The following is a 21,848-nucleotide window of genomic DNA, read 5'->3' as shown; positions in this document are numbered from 1 at the left end:
TAAATTACATACTTCCTTTTTTATTTTTGTCAAACATTTCATTCCAGTTTGTATTAGAAGTTATTACAGAGCTTATCATTGCCTAGAATGTTCTGTAGCTGTTAATAAGGTTATTCCATGTTCTATTCTTTGCATCCATCTTGCCGCCATTTTACTAGTATATTATCCCTCTATGGATCCATTTGTGCTGCTGTAAGTATTCTGCGATTATTCCTGAGATATTTCATCCAGTGTATGCTCACCACTTGAGCTTTCAGTTAACATGACTCTGTGCAGGATGTATGCCTTTATAATCTGAATGTAGCTTTCTTTAAACTTTTTTATTTTGTAGGCATAGATGATGGGATTCATTGCAGAGTTGGCATGAGACAGTAGTATAGCAGTATGAATGGCCGGTAGAAACACACTGGAATCTTTTATAGATGGTCTAAATAAAATAAGGCAATTAATAATGGACAATGGCAACCAACTAAGGGCAAATAGCAACAAAACAAGGGCTAGAGATTTTGCCGTCTTGTACTCCTTGCCATAAAACATTCCTTTGCCTTTAGTGTTTGAAGTACCTTTTGCTAAATGCTGCCGGATCAGATAGAAAATCTCAATATACAAAGCTAACATAATGAGCAAGGGAAGAAAAACCCATCCAAAAATATTGAAGTAAACCATGTAGTCCATCTTTATAACACTCTCAAATTTGCACTTCAGATAGTTTTCATGCTTTAATTCAGATCTTTTGTTCCAGCCAAACATTGGCACCAACCCTACTACCAATGACACTATCCAGACGCACCAGATCGATATGCAGATTCTTCTAGGGGTGATCACGGACTTATATCTGTAAAAGAGAACAGTTGGTAATCTTTGGTATAAGTCACTCATTACACTTATGTTACACTGCGTTAGGGCCCCTTCACATGGTGTAAGCGCGCCGCGCATTTAGACATGTATACACAGGCCCGAGCGCGGCACTTCAAAACAGAGCCCATTGATTTCAATGGGAAGCACGCGTATATCGGCATATACGTGCATTTCCCATTGAAATCAATGGGCTCTGTTTTGAAGCGCCGTGTTCGGACACATGTATACGTGTCTAAATGAGCGGCGCGCTTAAGCCGTGTGAAGGGGCCCTTACTTTTACAAATAGTTTGGCCTTATTCATTCACTATACTATCGAGACAAACTACGGCAAAGCTAAATGTCGCGGTAAGTCCTTTGCATTTGTTTGAAGTTGACTTGCTGACTTATTTAAAGGTCTGTTTTAGGAAATACTTGTATCCTGCATGAAATAATTCTGCAGCATTTTTCTAAGCACTCTGCTTTTTGTCATTACTTTGTTATTCCTCCTTTCAATATATGAATAAATGGATCATTTGGTGTTAGCGCGCCACATGTCAATAGGGGGCTGTTATACACTCTCACACTGTCAACAATTATTTGGCAGTGCAGGCCAGGATGACATGGTAAGTAATTCCGTTACACAATGTGAAAACTTACTCCACTGACAAACAGTTGTCAATATACACTCACCGGCCACTTTATTAGGTACACCATGCTAGTAACGGGTTGGACCCCCTTTTGCCTTCAGAACTGCCTCAATTCTTCGTGGCATAGATTCAACAAGGTGCTGGAAGCATTCCTCAGAGATTTTGGTCCATATTGACATGATGGCATCACACAGTTGCCGCAGATTTGTCGGCTGCACATCCATGATGCGAATCTCCCGTTCCACCACATCCCAAAGATGCTCTATTGGATTGAGATCTGGTGACTGTGGAGGCCATTGGAGTACAGTGAACTCATTGTCATGTTCAAGAAACCAGTCTGAGATGATTCCAGCTTTATGACATGGCATTGCATTATCCTGCTGAAAGTAGCCATCAGATGTTGGGTACATTGTGGTCATAAAGGGATGGACATGGTCAGCAACAATACTCAGGTAGGCTTTGGCGTTGCAACGATGCTCAATTGGTACCAAGGGGCCCAAAGAGTGCCAAGAAAATATTCCCCACACCATGACACCACCACCACCAGCCTGAACCGTTGATACAAGGCAGGATGGATCCATGCTTTCATGTTGTTGACGCCAAATTCTGACCCTACCATCCGAATGTCGCAGCAGAAATCGAGACTCATCAGACCAGGCAACGTTTTTCCAATCTTCAATTGTCCAATTTCGATGAGCTTGTGCAAATTGTAGCCTCAGTTTCCTGTTCTTAGCTGAAAGGAGTGGCACCCGGTGTGGTCTTCTGCTGCTGTAGCCCATCTGCCTCAAAGTTCGACGTACTGTGCATTCAGACATGCTCTTCTGGCTACCTTGGTTGTAACGGGTGGCTATTTGAGTCACTGTTGCCTTTCTATCAGCTCGAACCAGTCTGGCCATTCTCCTCTGACCTCTGGCATCAACAACGCATTTCCGCCCACAGAACTGCCGCTCACTGGATGTTTTTTCTTTTTCGGACCATTCTCTGTAAACCCTAGAGATGGTTGTGCGTGAAAATCCCAGTAAATTAGCAGTTTCTGAAATACTCAGACCAGCCCTTCTGGCACCAACAACCATGCCACGTTCAAAGGCACTCAAATCACCTTTCTTCCCCATACTGATGCTCGGCTTGAACCGCAGGAGATTGTCTTGACCATGTCTACATGCCTAAATGCACTGAGTTGCCGCCATGTGATTGGCTGATTAGAAATTAAGTGTTAACGAGCAGTTGGACAGGTGTACCTAATAAAGTGGCCGGTGAGTGTATATATATTTACAGGAAAAACCGCTGAGTTATAAGAAAATGGGCCCCAGTAGCTTAAGAGGAAATGATAGTTTCAGTAGAGCGCCCTGTATGGGAAAATGACAGGTTCCTCATTACATCTTCTCAATACTCACAAATTAATGTTGTGTTTGCATATTTATGCAAAAGTGGGTATGCGACCAAATCTAACAAAAAAAATAATGAAAAATAACCATAGTGATAACCATTGTGTGAAGCTACTGTTTTATACCCTGCATTTAAACGCAGTAAGGCAATATTTTTAAAGTCCTTTTAGAGCTCACAAGATAATATCAGCAAAAACTGTTTCAAAACAGAATGTTTCTCACAGACCTTCAACACTTGCTGAATCGTTCAAAGTTGGATATCTGAATAAGTGTTTTATTTTTCTACTTGTAAAGGTAGGAAATGTACCATAGGGCTTAGCAAGGCCTCATTAACCATAGGGCAAATGGTGCACCGTGGTGGGGACCCCCTCAGCTGACCTGGCTCAAGTGGGACAGTCATACATTTCAGGTGCTGCCCTCAGCTTTTTTATGTGTATTAGGATTCCGTGCTGGGGGTTCCCAAGCAGACTCCCCGAATGGAAATCCATGTGCAGATGTGAACCAGGCCTTAGGGCCCATTCACACGGAGTAAACACACGTGTATTTTGGCAACATACACGTGTAAAAAATACACTTGTAAAAATAAGACTCCCATTGACTTCAATGACTTTTACATGTGTATTTTGACATGTATTTTGATGTGTATTTTAACGTGTATTTTTACACGTATAAAAAAAATGTCATTGAAGTCAATGGGAGTCTTATTTTTACACGTGTATTTTTTACATGTGTATTTTGCCAAAATACACGTGCGTTTACTCCGTGTGAACGGGCCTGACCCACCACACTAATCTCGGTCTATGTTAATGCTGAGTTTGCAGTAGCACAGAGTGGAATAGACGTGTCAGGAACATGCAACTAGGGCCCATGTACAGACACTTTCCCAGGTTGAAGCTAAGTCTGTGTTCACCACACCAGTACTCTTGTCCTGACTCCACACGGCAAGCCCTACAAAGGTAATATATATGATATGGTTACAATAGTTCTCAGATTCACGCTAGGGTATATGCTGCATTTTCATAATGACAGTCCAGCATATGTTAATTTCAATTTCTTCACTGAAACGGTTGATACTCCCTGAGGCTCCCAGTTCTTTTCTCTCGGCAGCTACTGGAGGAAGCTGAGTCCAGGGGGCTTCCAGGTGGTATGCTGGAAACTGGTGCAGAGCACAGACTCCCTACTCCCTGGGGTGGTGACCCTATCAAGATTATTTACCCAAGCATGCTACATTACCTATTATATACAACAGATTGTTCATTTGACTCTTTATCTATACTTGGAAGTGTGCACATGGTTTTGTGTCTATTTTAGAGATATGCTGTATGCAGCATATAGGAGACTGCAATACACACACCTATATATACAGTATATACCATATTTTTCGGAGGAAAATAGGGAAAAAAAATTTTGAAGCAAAAACTGGTAAAATATTTAATATATGGGAGTTGTAGTTTTGCAACAGCTGCAAGGCCACATTGACAGGTGACCCTGCAGCTGTACGGGGATGCATAGAGCGTTTTTTTTTTGCGGGGCCAGCTGTACTTTTTAGTTATACCATTTTGGGGGGATATCTATTGCTTAGATCACCTTGTATTGAAAAAAAAAAAGAGGAGGTGATTTAGAACTTTTATTTATTTCATATTTTTAAAGCTTTTTTTTTTTTTTTTTTTTTTTTTTTTTTTTTTACTATTTTATTCCCCCCCGGGGGCTTGAGCCTGCGGTCACTTGATCGCAAGTCCCATAGACGGCAATACAACTGTATTGCCGTCTATGGGACATTCTGTGTATTAGTATTACGGCTGGTCATAGACCCAGCCGCAATACTAATATATAGCAGTGACAGGCCTGGGAGCTTCATTAGGCTCCCGGCTGTCACCCGAACAGGTCGGCTCCTGCGATATCACCGCGCAGGAGCCGGCCTGCAACTTTACAGGTACGGGGCCGGTGGGGACTGGCCCCGGGGGAGAAGGGGCCGCTGATACTGACCCGGCATCCGCTGTACTAGAGAGGCGGATGCCGGGGAGGGATAGACGCCGGGGCCTGAGACATCGCTACGATCCTCTCCCCTGCATGAAGCCAGCGGCGGGGGCACGGAGGAGCCCCTGCCGCTGCTGGCTTCATGCGGGGCAGAGGAGCGCAGTGATGTCGCAGGCCCCGGCACCTGTAATGGCGTCTATCACTTACCGGCTTCCGCCTCTCTATTACAGCGGATGCCAGGCGCCACCTTCAGACTATAAGATGCACCCTTCTTTTCCCCAAAAATTTTGGGGAAAAAAAGTGCGTCTTATAGTCCGAAAAATACGGTAATATATAGTACAAACAATACCAAGTGCACACTTAAAAATGTGGATACGGTGTCAAGTGAACTGTATGTTGTATATAAAGATTAGAGATGAGCGAGTAGTACTCGATCGAGTAGGTATTCGATCGAATACTATGGTATTCGAAATACTCGTACTCGATCGAGTACCACTCACTGTTCAAATGTAAAAGTTTGATGCAGAACCAGCATTGATTAGCCGAATGCTATACAGACGGCCAATCAACTCTGGTTCTTCTCCCACCTTTAGAAGTCTTCTCCGTGCAGCTTCCTCGCGGTGTCTCCCGGCTTTTCATTCACTCTGCCAGGCATCGGGCCTGGGCAGAGCCGACTGCAGATGTCCGCTTGTAGTGCGGGCATGCGCAGTCGGCTCTTCCCAGGCCCGATGCCTGACAGAGTGAATGAAGAGCCGAAAGACGCCGCGGGGACGCTACAAGGAGAAGACTTCTCGGAGGATCCAGCCTGACCCTCACTCATGGACTTGGTAAGTATAATTTGATAGAATGTTGCCTACCCCTGAAACGAGCATTTTCCCCCCATAGACTATAATAGGGTTCGATATTCGATTTGAGTAGTCGAATATTGAGGAGCTACTCGAAACGAATATCGAACCTCGAACATTTTACTGTTCGCTCATCTCTAATAAAGATCAATGTAGTGCACAGTTGTAGTAGCCTGTAATATCATTACCTACAATAATATCGATATCAGCTTTATTTGCATCCTTAGAATGCAGATAAAGTTGAATGACATGGTAGATCTTGAAGATATCAGCTTTGTGCTCCACCATTCGGGCTTGGCTGCTGATGTATGCAGCAGGGAGGCGAGATGAGCGCTGAGCCAGAGACATCACTACAATGGGAGCCCACTGGCAATGTGACAATGGGATTACATGAGTACAACTTCGTTTTGTTTTTTTTAATTTCTATATAATATCTTGATTAAATAGTCAGGAGACATTATATAGGGCTATATAACAAGACATTAAATTATGTGGGAGGGCCACTTGGGAGACCTTTGAACTGGGACCACTAAATCAGCCTTGGGACGTTCTAAGCTCATTTATTTTATGTTATTGTTTCATCTGTTACCTGAGGTTACATGGCTGTCTCAGGCACTTCAGTGACAGTGTCGGCAGTGCTAGGGGCCACCAGAGGACTTAAAATTGCATCATAAACACCATTAAGGACTTAGTGGTCATTTGCAAATCAAGTAATAAGTAATAAACCAGGGGCAGGAGGTTGGGGCTGGGGAGGTGCTAATATCACCCAGAATTTTGTTTGCAATTATAAATATAAATTTATAATATTATAAATTTTGTGTGCCTTATGACTGTATGCAGAAAGCTATATTCAACCGCAGGTAAGAATGGTCTTCCAAAATGGCTGTTTAGTATTTGTTTGGGACCCATTTTCATAATTTGAGTCTATTGATATCCGTGAAAACAAACAAAAACAGGACATGTCTTATTTTATGATGGCCTGTCAAAATGCACAAGGGAATTGGCAAGTTGCAAATCGATACATTCAAAATACAACCATGTGATGACCATTACAAAAGGGCACAACTGTTTTTGAAGTTTGTGTGAATAAGACCTGTTTTCTATGTCTGGTTAGCATTAATAAATCCATAACTAGAGAAAATCATTAATAAAATTATTCTTCTACATTTTGGACCCACTCATGTTTTGGGCTTACAAATACTGATGCAAAATACTGAACAAGGCTAAAGCCCCACATAGCAGGCTGCAGCAAAAAAGCATGGAAAAACCATGGCGGCAATGCATCATGGTTTTTCCCGCAGCGCTTTTCACAAAAAGTCTGCAATAGTTTTAGAAATTGCAGCGACTACATGCTAATCTTCCCGTAATGTGTTACTGGGATTCACTTTGCACGGACTAAAAAATGGTGCAATTTTTTCTGCAACATTAGGCCCTAGGCCAAAATGGTTTTCATCTTGGTATTGTTAGGGAGCCTGCACACAGAGTTACGCTCCGCTCATTCTGAACGTAAAACTTGTTCAGGCCGGTGCCCCACGGGACGTAAATGCTGCAATTTGCCCGCAGCGGAGAGGCTGCGGGAAAAATCGCTGTGTTTTACAGTGCAAGCAAAGGGGATGGGATTTATGTGACTCCCATGCCCACTTTGCAGAAAAAAATGCATTGCCGACACACTGCGATTTGCAAAGCCATTGCAGATTTTCAAATCGCAGCATGTTACTTCCTGGCGCCGCCTTGTGTGTGGCTGCCTGATACAGTGCTCCAAGCTGGGAGCAACCTTTATCTTTCCTTTTTCACTCTTTTTCTCTGTATCTTCAAGAATCCTGTAACCAAGCAAACTAGCACTATGAATTAGCAACTATAAATCGAATGGAAGATCCGGTGGAGTATTTTGTTCCTTTTGTTTCTATTGTTAAGCATGGACAATGACTCAAGACCTGGAGTTTTTCCTGTGCACATGTGCCTGTTACCATCCCCCCAGGAGCTAAGTACAGCATGGACACCATGTGGCATGGAGGAGAAACCTACATGGAAGTGTGGACTTCTTCTTTTCAAGGAGATGATTTTTGGAGTCTATTGCTGATGTATGAAGATGCCTACAGCTGACTGGTATTTCTTTCTTTTACTGTGGACATGTGGGACTCTGTTACAACCTGGGAACCTACCATCACCCACCTACCCATGTGTTTATGGAAGCTTGGCAAGAGAGCAGCAGCCTGTCTACCTGGATGGCTTCAGACCTCTCTGGGCAGTAGAACACAGTGGTAAGAAGAAAGGAAGAGGAGGGCTTGTGATGAAGGATATTTGGGGCATTTTTTTGTGGTTAATGGACAATAGCGCTGATACAAGATACCGAACTATCAGCTGTGAGCATGAGATCTCACCACCTACCAAAGGAACTGCCACATGTTATCATGATAGCTGCATATGTCCCCCACCTCTGCAAAAAAAACCAACGTTTTTTTGCCTGTTATATCTACATGCTGTGACCCCCCTCCTCATGTCCTCCAACCACAGTCGGGCTGTATTATCAACATCACTCCTCACAGAGAACTAAATGATCCTGCAGTGTGTCTTTGTTTCTTTCTTTTTAGTTGCTATGATTCCTAGGATTTCTCTATCTGCCATGAGCTTCTATGTGTCTCTCTCTTGTTATATACTACTGTACCATCTATGAAACTGTATCACTGAAATTACCCCATTGTGGGACTATTAAAGGATTATCTTATTTTATGTCAGTTATATCTACGGAAACGCCAGCGGCTTTCCCATAGATATAATTGTAACAGAAAGTCTGCGGAGGAAAATGCTTTAGCGCTGCGATTACGGCCCATGGGGCCTTAGCCTCAGAATGAGCGCGTAAAAACCAGATCCCATTGATTTCTATGGGTGCCGGCATACGTGCACTACCCATTGAAATCAATGGGAGGGTTTTTTCTCTATTGCTTTCAATGTGATACGTGCGTATCACACTGAAAGCAATAGGGAACCCATAGAAATCAATGGGATCTGTTTTTTACGCGCTCATTCTGAACAAGTTTTAAGTTCAGAATGAGCGGAGTGTAACTCCGTGTGCAGGCTCCCTTAGACTCAGCAGCTCTGCTTTTATACGAGGACCCTAGTGATCACATAATCTTTCTTTAAAAAATTACTGCCACTCTGTTGGAAGCAGTTTAGCTTCCGTATTAGATTTAAGCCTACCATCTCTCATCTGAAATTAACTGTGGTTGGTTGGTTGGTTACAGCTAACTGTCCCAAACATGTGAATAACCATGAACTTTCAGACAAGCATTTGGCTACCCCAGACACTTGGAAAAGCAGAGATTGATAGACATTTTGTTAGTGGTCCAAACAGCTGCCAACAATATAAAAAACACCCACAGGTCTGTCAGTCTAGCCCAGGGGTAGGGAACATACGGCTCTCCAGTGTTGCAAAACTACAACTCTCAGCATGCATACTTGCTCTGCTGTTCTTGGAACTCCCATGGAAGTGAATGGAGCATGTTGGGAAATGCAGTTTCACAGCAGCTGGAGAGCCGAAGGTTCCCTACCCCTGGTCTAGCCCATACACAACAGATCACAGCAGAAAATATCCAACACGACAGATTTTAGTTCCAACCAACTTTGGTTGATAGTTTACTGTATGGGACAGACTTTTGTTGGTTTAAGTATGACCAACCAGTGCAAAATCTTCAACTTCAGCACCCTAAAATCTAATGTGCATGGCTATCTTCATAGCAGAATTATATCTAGATCATAAAAGTTTATATAATAAAATATCCCAGGTGCCAATAATGATTTTAGGTTAGAAAATAAAACTGATTTTCAGTTTAAGGAATGATCACAAAACTATTTTGCATATGAAATTTAGACCCTTCCAATACATTATATGCTGATAGCATCCAGGTTTGGGGTGGATGAAGCTTATCAAAGTATTTGTACAGATCCATACAATACTGTAAATGTAGCATGCATATCACAGCAAATATCTAAAATTTATAACTATATAGACAATGTATAAAAAACTAAATAAAATTATACAATGCATATATATACTTTACCTGGTGGGTATTTTAACTCTCAAATATCTGTCAATAGATATTGCAAGCAGGGATAGGATGGAGGCATTGGTCAGAATAATCAATAGACAGCACATAAACAGACAGGAGTAGAAATGCAAATATTTCCCAAGGCTTACTACAATGGCCAGGGGCATAACCAGGATCCCCACAGCAAGGTCTGCAAATGCAAGAGACACAATGAAGAAAAAGGTTGTATTCTGCAGGCTTGGGTTTTGTTTCACTGCCCAGATGACCAAGATGTTGCCCAAGACAGATGATATTCCAATCACAGTCTCCACAGCAATGTATGCCTTGCTGTAATAATCTAAATCTGTTGTGTCATTTGCCATGTCCAGGAAAATGTAAACCTTTACTGAGGAGATTCCAGGGCGCACATTGAAAGAAGAGGATGGTAATAAATTGAGAGGACTCAGTGTGTAGAATTGCTGCTTATTGTTCCATTGCAGTAACCTGTCAAAAATAAATCTTGTCTTTGTTTTTTGGATTCAAAGACAGAAAAAAAAACTCCCGCAAATAGATCAAAAGGTAAATTCTGCTGTCATTCCTTCCCAAAGGAAGCTGGTGCTGTTCTTCAAGAAACTGCAGGATGTTACGTTCAGATGCAGCCAGCTAGGTGAAATAGTAAAGAAGAAAACCTTAAGGGAAATCACATGTTATATCTCTGTTTTTACACTACTTACTTCTACAGCTTTAGAGAAGTGCCCTAACGGAAACCAATGTTTCCCTTTTTAAGAAAATTATTTTTTTAAAGGAGTAGTTACATCCACAGCTGGCAGAGCAAAGTTTACTTTCAGAGAAACAATAAAAAGCGAAAAACAGCAATTCCTTCCGTAAAATCCTTCACCTTAACCAATCCCGTCTTACACTGAAAATAAAATTGGAAGATATATGTAAAAACAATATACTGCATATGTTTACAAGGAGTTTTTTTTCTTTACCCTCTAACAAAACGCTCCCCTACTGCTCTGCCTGCTATAATAGGTCAGGAACACTATTCCTGCCCCAAAAGTGACATCCGGTTAGATCAGTCAGCTGTCAGGTGAAAATCAATGATATCAGGGAAAGAATAACACCGGTTTCTGCAAGGCTTCAATTTTGGGGTCAGTAACATAGTCAGTAAAGGAGTGATGGGTTGCCAGAGAAAGAGTCACGGATACAACAGGCTAAAGGATTAGATGGAAGCATAGCCAGTGGATAGACAGGTGTCAAAACCAGGAGTAGAACAACACATACCATGGGAACCATCCAAAGGGTGAGAAAGTAGCAAAGTAGGTTATCTTTGGTTCACATCTGCGTTTGGTAATCTGTTCGGAGAGTCCGCATGGGGACCCCCCAAATGGACTACCGAACGCATTTGCAAGTGGTGTACAGTGAAAGCACACGGACCCCATAGACTATAATGGGGGCCGTGTGCTTGCTGCGAGATCTCCACATGATTCATGCGGACAGGAAAGTAGATTCAGGGTAGGCTCAGGGTTCTGCTTAAAGCGCAGAGAGCATCACAAAGACCAAGGAACACACCAGACAGGTCCGAGATACTGTTGTGGAGAAGTTTAAAGCCGAATTTTGATACAAAAAGATTTCCCAAGCTTTAAACATCCCAAGGAGCACTGTGCAAGAAATCATATTGAAATGGAAGAAGTATCAGACCACTGCAACTCTACCAAGACCCGGCCGTCCCTCTAAACTTTCATCTCAAACAAGGAGATCAGAGATGCAGCCAAGAGGCCCATGATCACTCTGGATGAACTGCAGAGATCTACAGCTGAGGTGGGAGAGTCTGTCCATAGGACAACAATCAGTCGTACAGTGTACAAATCTGGCCTTTATGGAAGAGTGGCAAGAAGAAAGACATTTCTCAAAGATATCCATAAAAACTCTCATTTAAAGTTTACCACAAGCCACCTGGGAGACACCAAACATGTGGAAGAAGGTGCTCTGTTCAGACTTTTTGGCCACAATGCAAAACGATATGTTTGGAGTGAAAGCAACACAGCTGATCACCCTGAACACACCATCCCCACTGTCAAACATGGTGGTGGCAGCATCATGGATTGGACCTGCTATTCTTCAGCAGGGACAGGGAAGATGGTTAAAATTGATGGGAAGATGGATGGAGCCAAATACAGGATCATTCTGGAAGAAAACCTGTTGGAGTCTGCAAAAGACCTGAGACTGGGACGGAGATTTATCTTCCAACAAGACAAGGATCCAAAACATAAAGCAAAATCTACAATGGAATGGTCCACAAATAAACATATCCAGGTGTTAGAATGGTCGAATCAAAGTCTAGACCTGAATCCAATCGAGAATCTGTGGAAAGAGCTGAAAACTGCTGTTCACAAACCCTCTCCATCCAACCTCACTGAGCTCCAGCGGTTCCGCAAGGAAGAATGGGCAAGAATTTCTGTCTCTCAATGTGCAAAACTGATGGAGACATCCCCCAAGCGACCTGCAGCTGTAATCACAGCAAAAGGTGGCGCTACAAAGTATTAATGCAAGGGGGCCGAATAATTTTGCACGCTCCACTTTTCAGTTTTTTATTTGTTAAAAAAGTTTAAAATATCCAATAAATTTCATTATACTTCACAATTGTGTCCCACTTGTTGTTGATTCTTCCCCCAAAAATTAAAATTTTATATCTTTATGTTTGAAGTCTGAAATGTGGCAAATGCACCTAATAGTTCCTATATAACCCCCCCCCCCTTGTATTAATGATATGCAGTATTGATATAAGGGCTATTAGGGGCATTATTGATACAAGGGGGAGGGTTGGGATGCTGGGGGAGGGGGGCTTTTGAATGTCTGTCTGGCCCTTCCTTGAGCTTGAGGACTATTTTTTTTTTCCACCCACTTGCACTTGGGGGTTAATAGCAGCACTACAGTCACCATCATCATCATCATCATCATCAATCTAGTATTACCACCCTATCCGTAGGATAGGGGATAAATACAGAAGTAAGATGTAGGGTTTTTCTGTCCGCTTGAAAAGTCGGACATCTTTACATGCGGACAGGGAAGGAAGGGCACGGAGTGCAAAAGAACGCACGCGATCACCATTTAAATAAATGACAGGTGTCACGGACACAGCTAGTGTCCGCTCCTAATGTCCATGCCAGATTTTGAACGGACACTAGGAGCGGATACTACCTGTCAGACACAGACAGTAGTGTGAACGCCCCCTAAGAAACCTATGCTGATACTGTGTTATAAGTATGACTGATATATTCCAGGTTAGCATCTCCTAAAAACCCTTCAAATATTTTTTCCACAACGGATGTTAAAGTTGTCAGCCTATAGTTTCTGGATTTGCTTTTAGACCCCTTTTTAAATACTGGAACCAAATTTGCTATGCACCAAACCTGTGGAATAGACCCAGTTATTACTGATTCCTTAAATCTAACATATTATGATCTGTCTATCATGGTACTTAATTCTTTCATAACTTGGGGGTGTATGCCATCTGGACCTGGTGATTTCACTATTTTAGTATTGTGAAGGTGACGTCACACTTAATTCTGGGTTAAGCAGGTGACATTTAATGAGACCAGATTGGGATTCAGGTGCTATTACATGTAAGACTCTGAGTGAAGGGAAGGAGGAAGAAACATTATATCAGAAGATCTATTACAAACTTATAGTATGCATTTATGAAATGTTGTGTTATAATTGGAGGGAGGGCCATAGGGCCAACGGTGTACTTGCACGAGGCTCTATGATAGCAGAGGGCCCCACTGGGACAGTGGGTCAGTCGTACATATGCTGCCCCGCCTTTCTGGGCTGCCCCAGTTGCATACAATAATGAAGCAGGAAGCCATCTGATCCCTGCTACAACTTTTTCTCCAGGAGCTCAGGCACAATGTGATGATGTCACTTATTTCACTTCTGCAGCTCCCTGAAGACTCCAAGCCAAGACAGGAAGGGAGAGAGGAGAGGTGAGTATTTTTTTATGTGGTAGGAGAGGGATATTAAACTGTGGGAACAACTTCAAAGCTCGGAAGATGATGGATTCATTTTAAAGATTAGAATCTCATCTTTAAAATAATAACAAGATCATCATGATAGCTCTTACAGTTCCAGAGCGATTTACTGGTGAAAATAATGTTTGGCATTGAGATCCCAAAGCAGATCTCAATTCCTAACAACATTTTTAACAGCAAGTCGCTCCAAATCTGTAAGGGCTGTCATGATCATCTTTAAAATTAATCCAAGGTCATCTATATAGCCTTAAAAGATCCTGAGATATGGGGCTTTAAAGAGTCTAAAGGGAAGGAGCAGAGCTGAAGACTGCAAAGACAATGATAAATCATCATTGTCTGGGTATAACCTGTATGTGACCCCAGGGGAGTTAGCATGGACTAGTCCATGTTATCCCCTCTCCTATCAATCACAGAGCATACTACACTTTTTCGCTCTGATTGATATATATATATTAGCTAATGTAATACCCCTCTGAGCCTAATCACAGGCAGGGGTGAACCTGCCCCTTTCGCCGCCCAAGGCGAAGTACAGAACCCCCCCCCCCCCCCCGCCGGGGAGGGGGCAGAGTGGGGGCATGGCTTAGCGGAGTGGGCGTGGCTTAGCGGAGGGGCGTGGCTTAGCGCCGTTCGCCGGCAGAGAGCAGGCCCGGAGACTGCCTGCGCTCTGCCTGAGCGTGCGGGGAGGCTGCTGGAGCAGCGCTGCTCCAGTGGCCTACCCAAACCACCGCTCCGTGCTAAGCCAGTCCAGGACAGCTTGTCCTGGACTGGCTTAAGTTAGCAAAAATGCCGCCCTCCCTGAGGCCCTGGCATAGCGCCGCCTGAAGCGCTCGCTTCAGGTCGCCTCATGGGAGGTGCGGCACTGCCGGGGATCCCTGGCTGCATCCCGCGATCGACCCATACATCCTTTGCGATCTACCAGTAGATCGCAATCGACGTATTGGGCACCCCTGTTGTAGATGGTTATAGAAACAGAGTGATTTCAGTTATTTTTTTTTAACAAAGGGTGCGGAACTAAATATTAAGTTCAGGGTGCCAGTAATTTTGTTTTGCTCCAATACACAAAGGAAATAAACATGTATAACAAAACGTGTGTAATTCAAATAATTTTCTCGGAGAAAAACTTCAGGGGTGCCAACACTTACAGCCATGAGTACAGATTTATATATATTTGTACTCATGTACATATGTTATACTTTAGTAGAGGGAGAATTATTCTGAAATTATGTTATTGAGTGATAGAAGAAATAGAAGCCTTTATCCAAATCCTTATTACAATTGCACTTTTTTTTTTTCTTATTTTTAATTAGGTTTTTTAGTTCTGCTTCTGCTTTGTTGTTTCCTTCCCTCTCAATGTTTCATACCATTTATACCATTGTATTATTTGTTCCATATTATGCAATTTAGACATAAAAAAAAATAAATCTGCATGTTGGAGATGATATATTACAGCTCTATGTGCATTCATACCGTAAATTGTATCTCCAACCAGGGTCATCACCACCCACTATTGTACCCATCTGAAAGCTGCCAAAAACTGGGATTTTATATGGTGACATTCAATGGGTGCAAATGTGTTATCTGACTGATGGAACTTTGGGAACTGATGGAACTGATGGAAAAATGTTTTATATGTTCATCTCTAGTAATAATTGTAATTGTTATTATTTTAGCATCTAACTGATATCTCTAGAAATGCGGATGGTGTATTTTACTCTATATGGATCAGGTATGGACGGGACAGTGACAATGAAAAAATGTAAACTTTATTGATGACTTTGTGAATGTGTTGTATAAGTGTTTGATGCAACTCTTTTGGCCCTGCAACCTAGACGATGGTAAACATCTGAGTTACAGCACCAGTAAATTCCTCATTATGTTATGTTCAGAGGGTTATTACAGAAGAATACCCCTGTGATCAGTGCCGCACCTCCCATGAGGCGACGTGAAGCAACCGCTTCAGGCGGCGCTATGCCAGGGCCACGGGTAGGGCGGCATTTTTGCTGACCTAAGCCAGTCCAGGACAAGCTGTCCTGGACTGGCTTAGAGTCACCGTCACTGAGCGGTTGATTGGGGAAGCCGCTGGAGCAGCGCTGCTCCAGCGGCTGCCCCTCACGCTCAGGCAGAGAGCAGGTCCTCTCCCTGCCTGCTAAAGACTCTCCCTGCCTCCACTCACCCCCCCCCCCTTCTGCTTGGCCCCGCCCCCTCCAGGGGCGGCTTTCTGACGTCCTCTTCAGGCAGCAGAAAACCATGGTTCACCCCTGATCCCCGGTGTCTGCTAGCTCACATTGCAGGCTGAGAGTCATCTCCTGACACTGGCAGGCGGGGCTGCTGCAGCCCCAGCCTGCCAGTGTTCAGAGATAACTCTCAGCCTGCGCTGTGAACAGACACCAGGGATCCCTGGGCGGCCACAGAATGCCGTCTCCTGCTCTCACGATCTGTTCGGCCCCGCCCACAGGCCCGTCCCCGCCCACAGAAATGCCCCATCCTGCCCATAAGCCCGCCCATAGGCCCGCCTCGGCCCTGCCCACAGCCCCGCCCTAGTAGATCTTTTGCCTTGGTCAGCTAACAAAGTAGCTCACACGCTGAAAAAGTGTGAGCACCCCTGATCTACAAGCTTCTGACACCTCTCAACTGGAATTTTGGACCGCTCTTCTTTTGCACACTGCTCCAGGTCTCTCATATCTCAACAGCCATTTTAAGACCTCTTTATAGATGTTCAATGGGATTTGGACCTGGACACATTGCTGCCAACTCAGAACTCTCCAGCGCTTTGTTTCCATCCATTTCTTTTTTATAAATAAACCAAAGTTTATTGGTTTTCAAATAGTAATAAAAATATAGTGACAACAGATAGCTGCAATGGCAGCAACGTGTTACTCCTCGTTCACATCTGCGTTGGTATTCCGTCCGGGGGAGTCGGCATGGGGACCTCCGAACGGAATACCAAACGCAATTGCAAGCGCTGTGCAGTAAAAGCACACGGACCCCAGCCTTAGGCTAAAATAAAAATGACCTGAGGGTTTTTTTTCACAGCATTTATCATTGAGGTTTTTGCTGCTTTTTATCAGCTTTTTTTCTTCTCCTATTCATTTGACCAGACCTTGTTAGTATAGGGGCTATTTTGCAATAGAGTATGAAGAAAGTGTCTGGTCCTGGGCTTTCACCACAAAAGAAGGAAGTAATAGCATCTTTTTTTTTCTGCTACAGACAGAAGGGTATCGTGTAGAGCTGTGTGCATGGAGAATTCAATAAAAAAAACCTCAAAAAGGCCTCAAACACCTCTTATAGATGCGTTACAGGCCCATATAACTAGGCGGTTGTACAAACTATATTATGGTTGCGTGCATGAACTCTTAGTCTGGAAAGGAAATAGAATCTACTATATTCTTAATCTACTGTGATCTTTCCACTAGTCGAAGCTGAGGTTATATAATTTGTGAGGTTATATCATTTTCATATTAATCTCTAAAACTGTTCTGTCTTCTGTTTTAAAATAAAAATGTTAATCTTCAATTTTAAGAAATGTATATTAAATGCTGATCAGAAGACACATACAGAAGTACTGGACTTCTCTCAACCAAAATATCAGCTAAAATATCTATGATTATAGCGCCACCTGCTGTTTAGAGCTGCTGTTTTGTTAGTAGAAGTGTGAGGTGGACATGCATGCAGTTCTTATGCACCTTAATAGACTACTGTATGTGTACTTTGTACCTTTTTAATACTGTCTGACCTGACAGGCTTTTTTATACTGTCCATGGACTGGGGTCAATTTGCACTTTTTCTTTTGCCCATTTTTAAAAAGGCGCATGTCATCAATACAGCGTGAGAAGGATCTGCATTTAGGCCTCACCTCATTTTCTGACAAAAAAAACCTAAAGTAGCAAAGGCAGAATCATATCTGGAATACAAGGAGTAAATGTTTCATGAATAGAGTTCTAAAAAGGCGCAATTTACTCCAAGAAAAGGCTTAATAAATAGCCTTAATAAGTAGTTTAATAAATGTGCACCATTGCTTTTAATGTATTCATGAACAAAAAGTGCAACAAAATATACACTAGAATGTAACATTATCACTCGAGATGAGCGAGTAGTTAAATACTCGATATTTGATATTCGTTTTGAGTAGTCCCTCAATATTCGACTACTCGAATCCTATTATAGTCTATGGGGGAAAAATGCTCGTTTCAGGGGTAGGCAACATTCGATCAAATTATACTTACCAAGTCCACGAGTGAGGGTCGGGCTGGATCCTCCGAGAAGTGTTCTCCGTGCAGCGTCCCCGCGGCATCTTCCGGCTCTGAATTCACTCTGCCAGGCATCGGGCCTGGGCAGAGCCGACTGCGCATGTCCGCACTACAAGAAAATGGCCGCTTACAGTCAAAGCGGCCATTTTCTTATAGCGCGGACATGCGCAGTTGGCTGTGCCCAGGCCCGATGCCTGGTAGAGTGAATTCAGAGCCGGAAGACGCCACGGGGATGCTGCGCGGAGAAGACTTCTAAAGGTAGGAGAAGAACCAGCGTTGATTGGCTGACTATATAGCATTCAGCCAATCAACGCTGATTCTGCATCGAATTTTTCCATTCGAATAGCGAGTGGCACTCGATCGAGTACGCGTATTTCGAATACCGTAGTATTCGATCGAATACCTACTCGATCGAGTACTACTCGCTCATCTCTAATTATCACTAAAATTTACAAATTAGAAATAGTTTTCTAATTTATCCATTATGAAATCTGAAGATTACTAGAGATTCGATATTCGTTTTGTTAGAGTTAAGTCCTCCATCTTTGTATTTTGTGAGCCATCTTGTAACTTTTTTCATATAAACTGTATACATATGTCTGTTTAAAGTTCAAGAGGCCCTTTTGGGATAAATATAATAGTCCGTGGAGTCTCATCTTCCTCTTATTTGGTGACAGCTGGACACGTATTGGGCAGTGATCTCCACAGTGGCCTCTTCTTCTCCCAGTAGGATGTAGAGTTTCCTCTTCTCGTCTGCAGATATGAAGTCTGAGATGTGGGCAGAGAGTCTTTGGTAGTAGACGGCCCTCACAGCTGAGTATTTGGTTCAGTGTAGCAGGAAGTGGGTCTCGTCTTCGTCTTCTGTTGTATTTTTGGTATACATGGTATTTCTCACTTGGGTCTAGTGGACATTAAGTAGTCACGTGACAAAGGGACATAGTGATCCCTGGAATCCTCAAAACTGATCTTGAAAGTCTCCATTGAATAAGATACAGTATATGTTATACTGAGGAAGTCTTATAGGAATTTGGGGCAGGATAAGACAGTGGGAAGGAGGAGAGAAAAGAATTCACACAAGAACAAGATGGGAGGGATACAGAGTCAGCCAGGTTGGAAATCAGCCCAAGAGATAGTAGAAGAGATAGAAGTAGAGCCGTGGAGAAAGGCTGTAGCAAATTGTTGAAGTCAGAATGTTGTTGTACTGGACTTCTGAATAGTAGTCATTGGTCAGGAACTGGCTCCACTCATGGATAGTTGGATAAAATTAAGTAAGGATGGTTACAGAAATAAGGTATTGAGTGTTTGTATATTTTCTTTAGTGTAAGGAAATGCATAGTGAGCACCCACTCACAGTCCAGCTAAAGGGTTAATGTGGTCTGCACATAGCATTGTGTTGGTAATTGCTATTTGAATGGTGACTAGATAAAGATATAGGGAGAACTGATTGGACATAAAATGTGTAAAAGTTTTGCTATGCAAGTGGAAACATGATATGTTTTGTGGTGAGGATCCTGCAGGTTAAGTGTAGGTATGTGTATACATATATGTATGTATATAGGCTTGAGTGTGGACACTAAGGAATTTCTAGAATGTCTATAGTGTCTTTTATTCAAGAAAGCTTTCCCAGTTTAAGATTTCTCCCCTCATAGTAATGTCTTTAAAAATTGGTGAGAAGATGAAGCCATCTACTTACATGTTTTTGTTTTGTTTATTTTTTTTCCTCAATATTTAGCTGTGCAGGGACTATAACTAACACTGTGCTTATTTGTAGGAAAAGAAGAACAAGATTTGGCCATCCTGAGACAATAAGTGATATCACTGTACTTAATATTTGAAAAATTTGATTTTAGTTCAGACAAGTTCTTTTTGATTTAATGGACATTTGTTTGGTTTGTCTGGAGCTCCAGTGTGAAGTTTGTGTGTTTGTATGGAAGGTTCAGAGAAGTGAATGGGCCCATATGTGTGTCAGTTATATGTACATGTTATATGTGTCTGCTATATGTACATGTTCTATTTGTCCATGTCTGTATTGTTACATTTTCAGTCTCCACAGCGAGCAGAAGTAGATATAGACTGCTGATAACCCCACAGAGGGTGGTGACAAGTAGATGTGAAAGAGAGATAAAAGTTCTTTCCATTGTTGAATACATATATGTGTGTTTTGGTGAATATGAGATGTACTTCATATATCATGTACATGTACTATGTACTCAGTTTTTATTGGTGCTTGTGAGTATCAAATATATCACATGGGCTTTACACTTGTAATATAAATATTGGTTATGGGTTTATACTATAAATCTATGAATGTTAACAATCGGGAATTATTTTGAGAAAAAAAGTTGTATCTAATACTTGTACAATGTTATTGGTCATTTTTATTCAGATGATCCTTCTGATAAGGTGCTAGACATCTGACTAAGTAGATCAGAAGTCACTCACATATCTGCTCTGTAATGTTTTGTTTTGGTTTTTTTTGTGTATAAATTTTTGTTATGATGATTGGGGGTATAGACTTGATCCCTTATTTAAAGCCTCTGCCTTCTCTGCTGATATATTTGAGCATTTACTTACCTTAATGAATTGTTTGTAATTCTGGAGTATTTTGAAGTTTTAGAGAACTGAATTTATTTGGGATTGTATAAATAAGCTGCTGGGATATGTAGTACTACAGCTATGAGAAGTTTGGGGAGAGCCAGCGCAGCTGCTTCCACAATAAGACGATGTGTACAAGGGGTAATAAATCTTGCAGTGGAAACAAAGATAACAATGGCTCAGACTGCAGTGTGTCTTATTTCTGTCTTCTAATGTAAGCTTTGCATTCTGTGCTACAAGTCCCTTCTAAACCTGTTAACAATAGTTTCAGGGGAGGGAAAAGTCAGATAACTTAAAATTAATTTTATTTTTGCTGATTTGGTTATGTAAATGATGAATCTATTGTTAACTCTGATGAGAGTTCTTTTATTTTAGATGATTCTCGATTTGGGAATGATGGTGGATTCTTCACCAGATATGTCATGGTCACTGAATATGAGGTAAACCAAGGGTAAAACCAAGCACAAGTAGAACCATTATGGAACCATATGGGTCTCAGCTCATGAAGCTGAACTAGAAGCCATCACTGAGACAGGGTACAAAGTCTGAGGGTAGGTGTTTGATATAGTGGGACTATGGTCCAATCTGGAGAGCGAGAGCTTTCTGTAGGGTTAATGTTAAGCCTAAAAAGGATTTCCAGGCTGTTCAGGTAGTGATGGACCCTGCTGCTGCCCCCACACAGGTGGGTATAGTCAGAAGTTAAGGCACACACCAAGGCTGATATGAAGGGAAGTAGAGGTAACTTGTGGGCAGACACTGCCACTAACCCAGCTGCAGAGGCCTAGGGGATATGCTTTACTGATAATTGGTCACTATACTAGGCCCAAAACCCTTTTAGCTCTCTTTTCAGGTTTTACAACACTGAGGCACCAAAATGGTCCAGGAGGAAAGAAGCTTTGGAAATAGCAAGGATCAAAAGAGGATGAATAACTCCTGGTGTCTGGTGGTAATAGAGTATATTTACTGAGAGCATCGTCCCCACTGATGGCATAAGCAGCTAATTTCTAAGTGCACTGTTTAGTAGTAGCAATGTGTGACCTGGTGAGCAGAGGATGGGCGGCGGCAGGATTTAGCATCACTATAGTAAGATATGTGTAAGCCTGCATGACGTGTTATACACAATATAGACCAAAAAGTGAAAAGTTTCTGTGAGCCATGCCCGGAGCCCTTGTACCTGTTCCAGAGATTGCAGGTTAACTATAGTCATAACTTATATAACTATAACTTTAGTAACTATTAAAGGTGAGATGGTATAA

General features: G+C 42.3%; 1 protein-coding gene across 1 annotated transcript; it reads right to left on the bottom strand.

The window, feature by feature from the left end:
* Positions 1–207: 207 nt before the first annotated feature.
* Positions 208–10,202, bottom strand: LOC142194736 (adenosine receptor A3-like). Its single transcript, XM_075264058.1, has 2 exons — positions 9,750–10,202; positions 208–835 (listed from the first exon to the last, which is right to left on the bottom strand). Exons 1-2 carry the CDS (start codon positions 10,097–10,099, stop codon positions 208–210), a joined length of 978 nt encoding a protein of 325 aa, XP_075120159.1. The 5' UTR covers positions 10,100–10,202.
* Between the last annotated feature and the right edge of the window lie 11,646 nt (positions 10,203–21,848).

Source organism: Leptodactylus fuscus, chromosome 2 (assembly GCF_031893055.1).
Source record: "Leptodactylus fuscus isolate aLepFus1 chromosome 2, aLepFus1.hap2, whole genome shotgun sequence".
Classification (NCBI taxonomy): domain Eukaryota; kingdom Metazoa; phylum Chordata; class Amphibia; order Anura; family Leptodactylidae; genus Leptodactylus; species Leptodactylus fuscus.
This window is presented reverse-complemented; position numbering and strand designations above follow the sequence as displayed.

Coding starts and splice junctions, on each gene's coding strand:
- LOC142194736 (XM_075264058.1), bottom strand. CDS start 10,099: ATGGCAAATGACACAACAGATTTAGATTATTACAGCAAGGCATACATT. Junction 836..9,749: donor AGAGTTAAAATACCCACCAG/GTAAAGTATATA, acceptor TCTCTTTTACAG/ATATAAGTCCGTGATCACCC.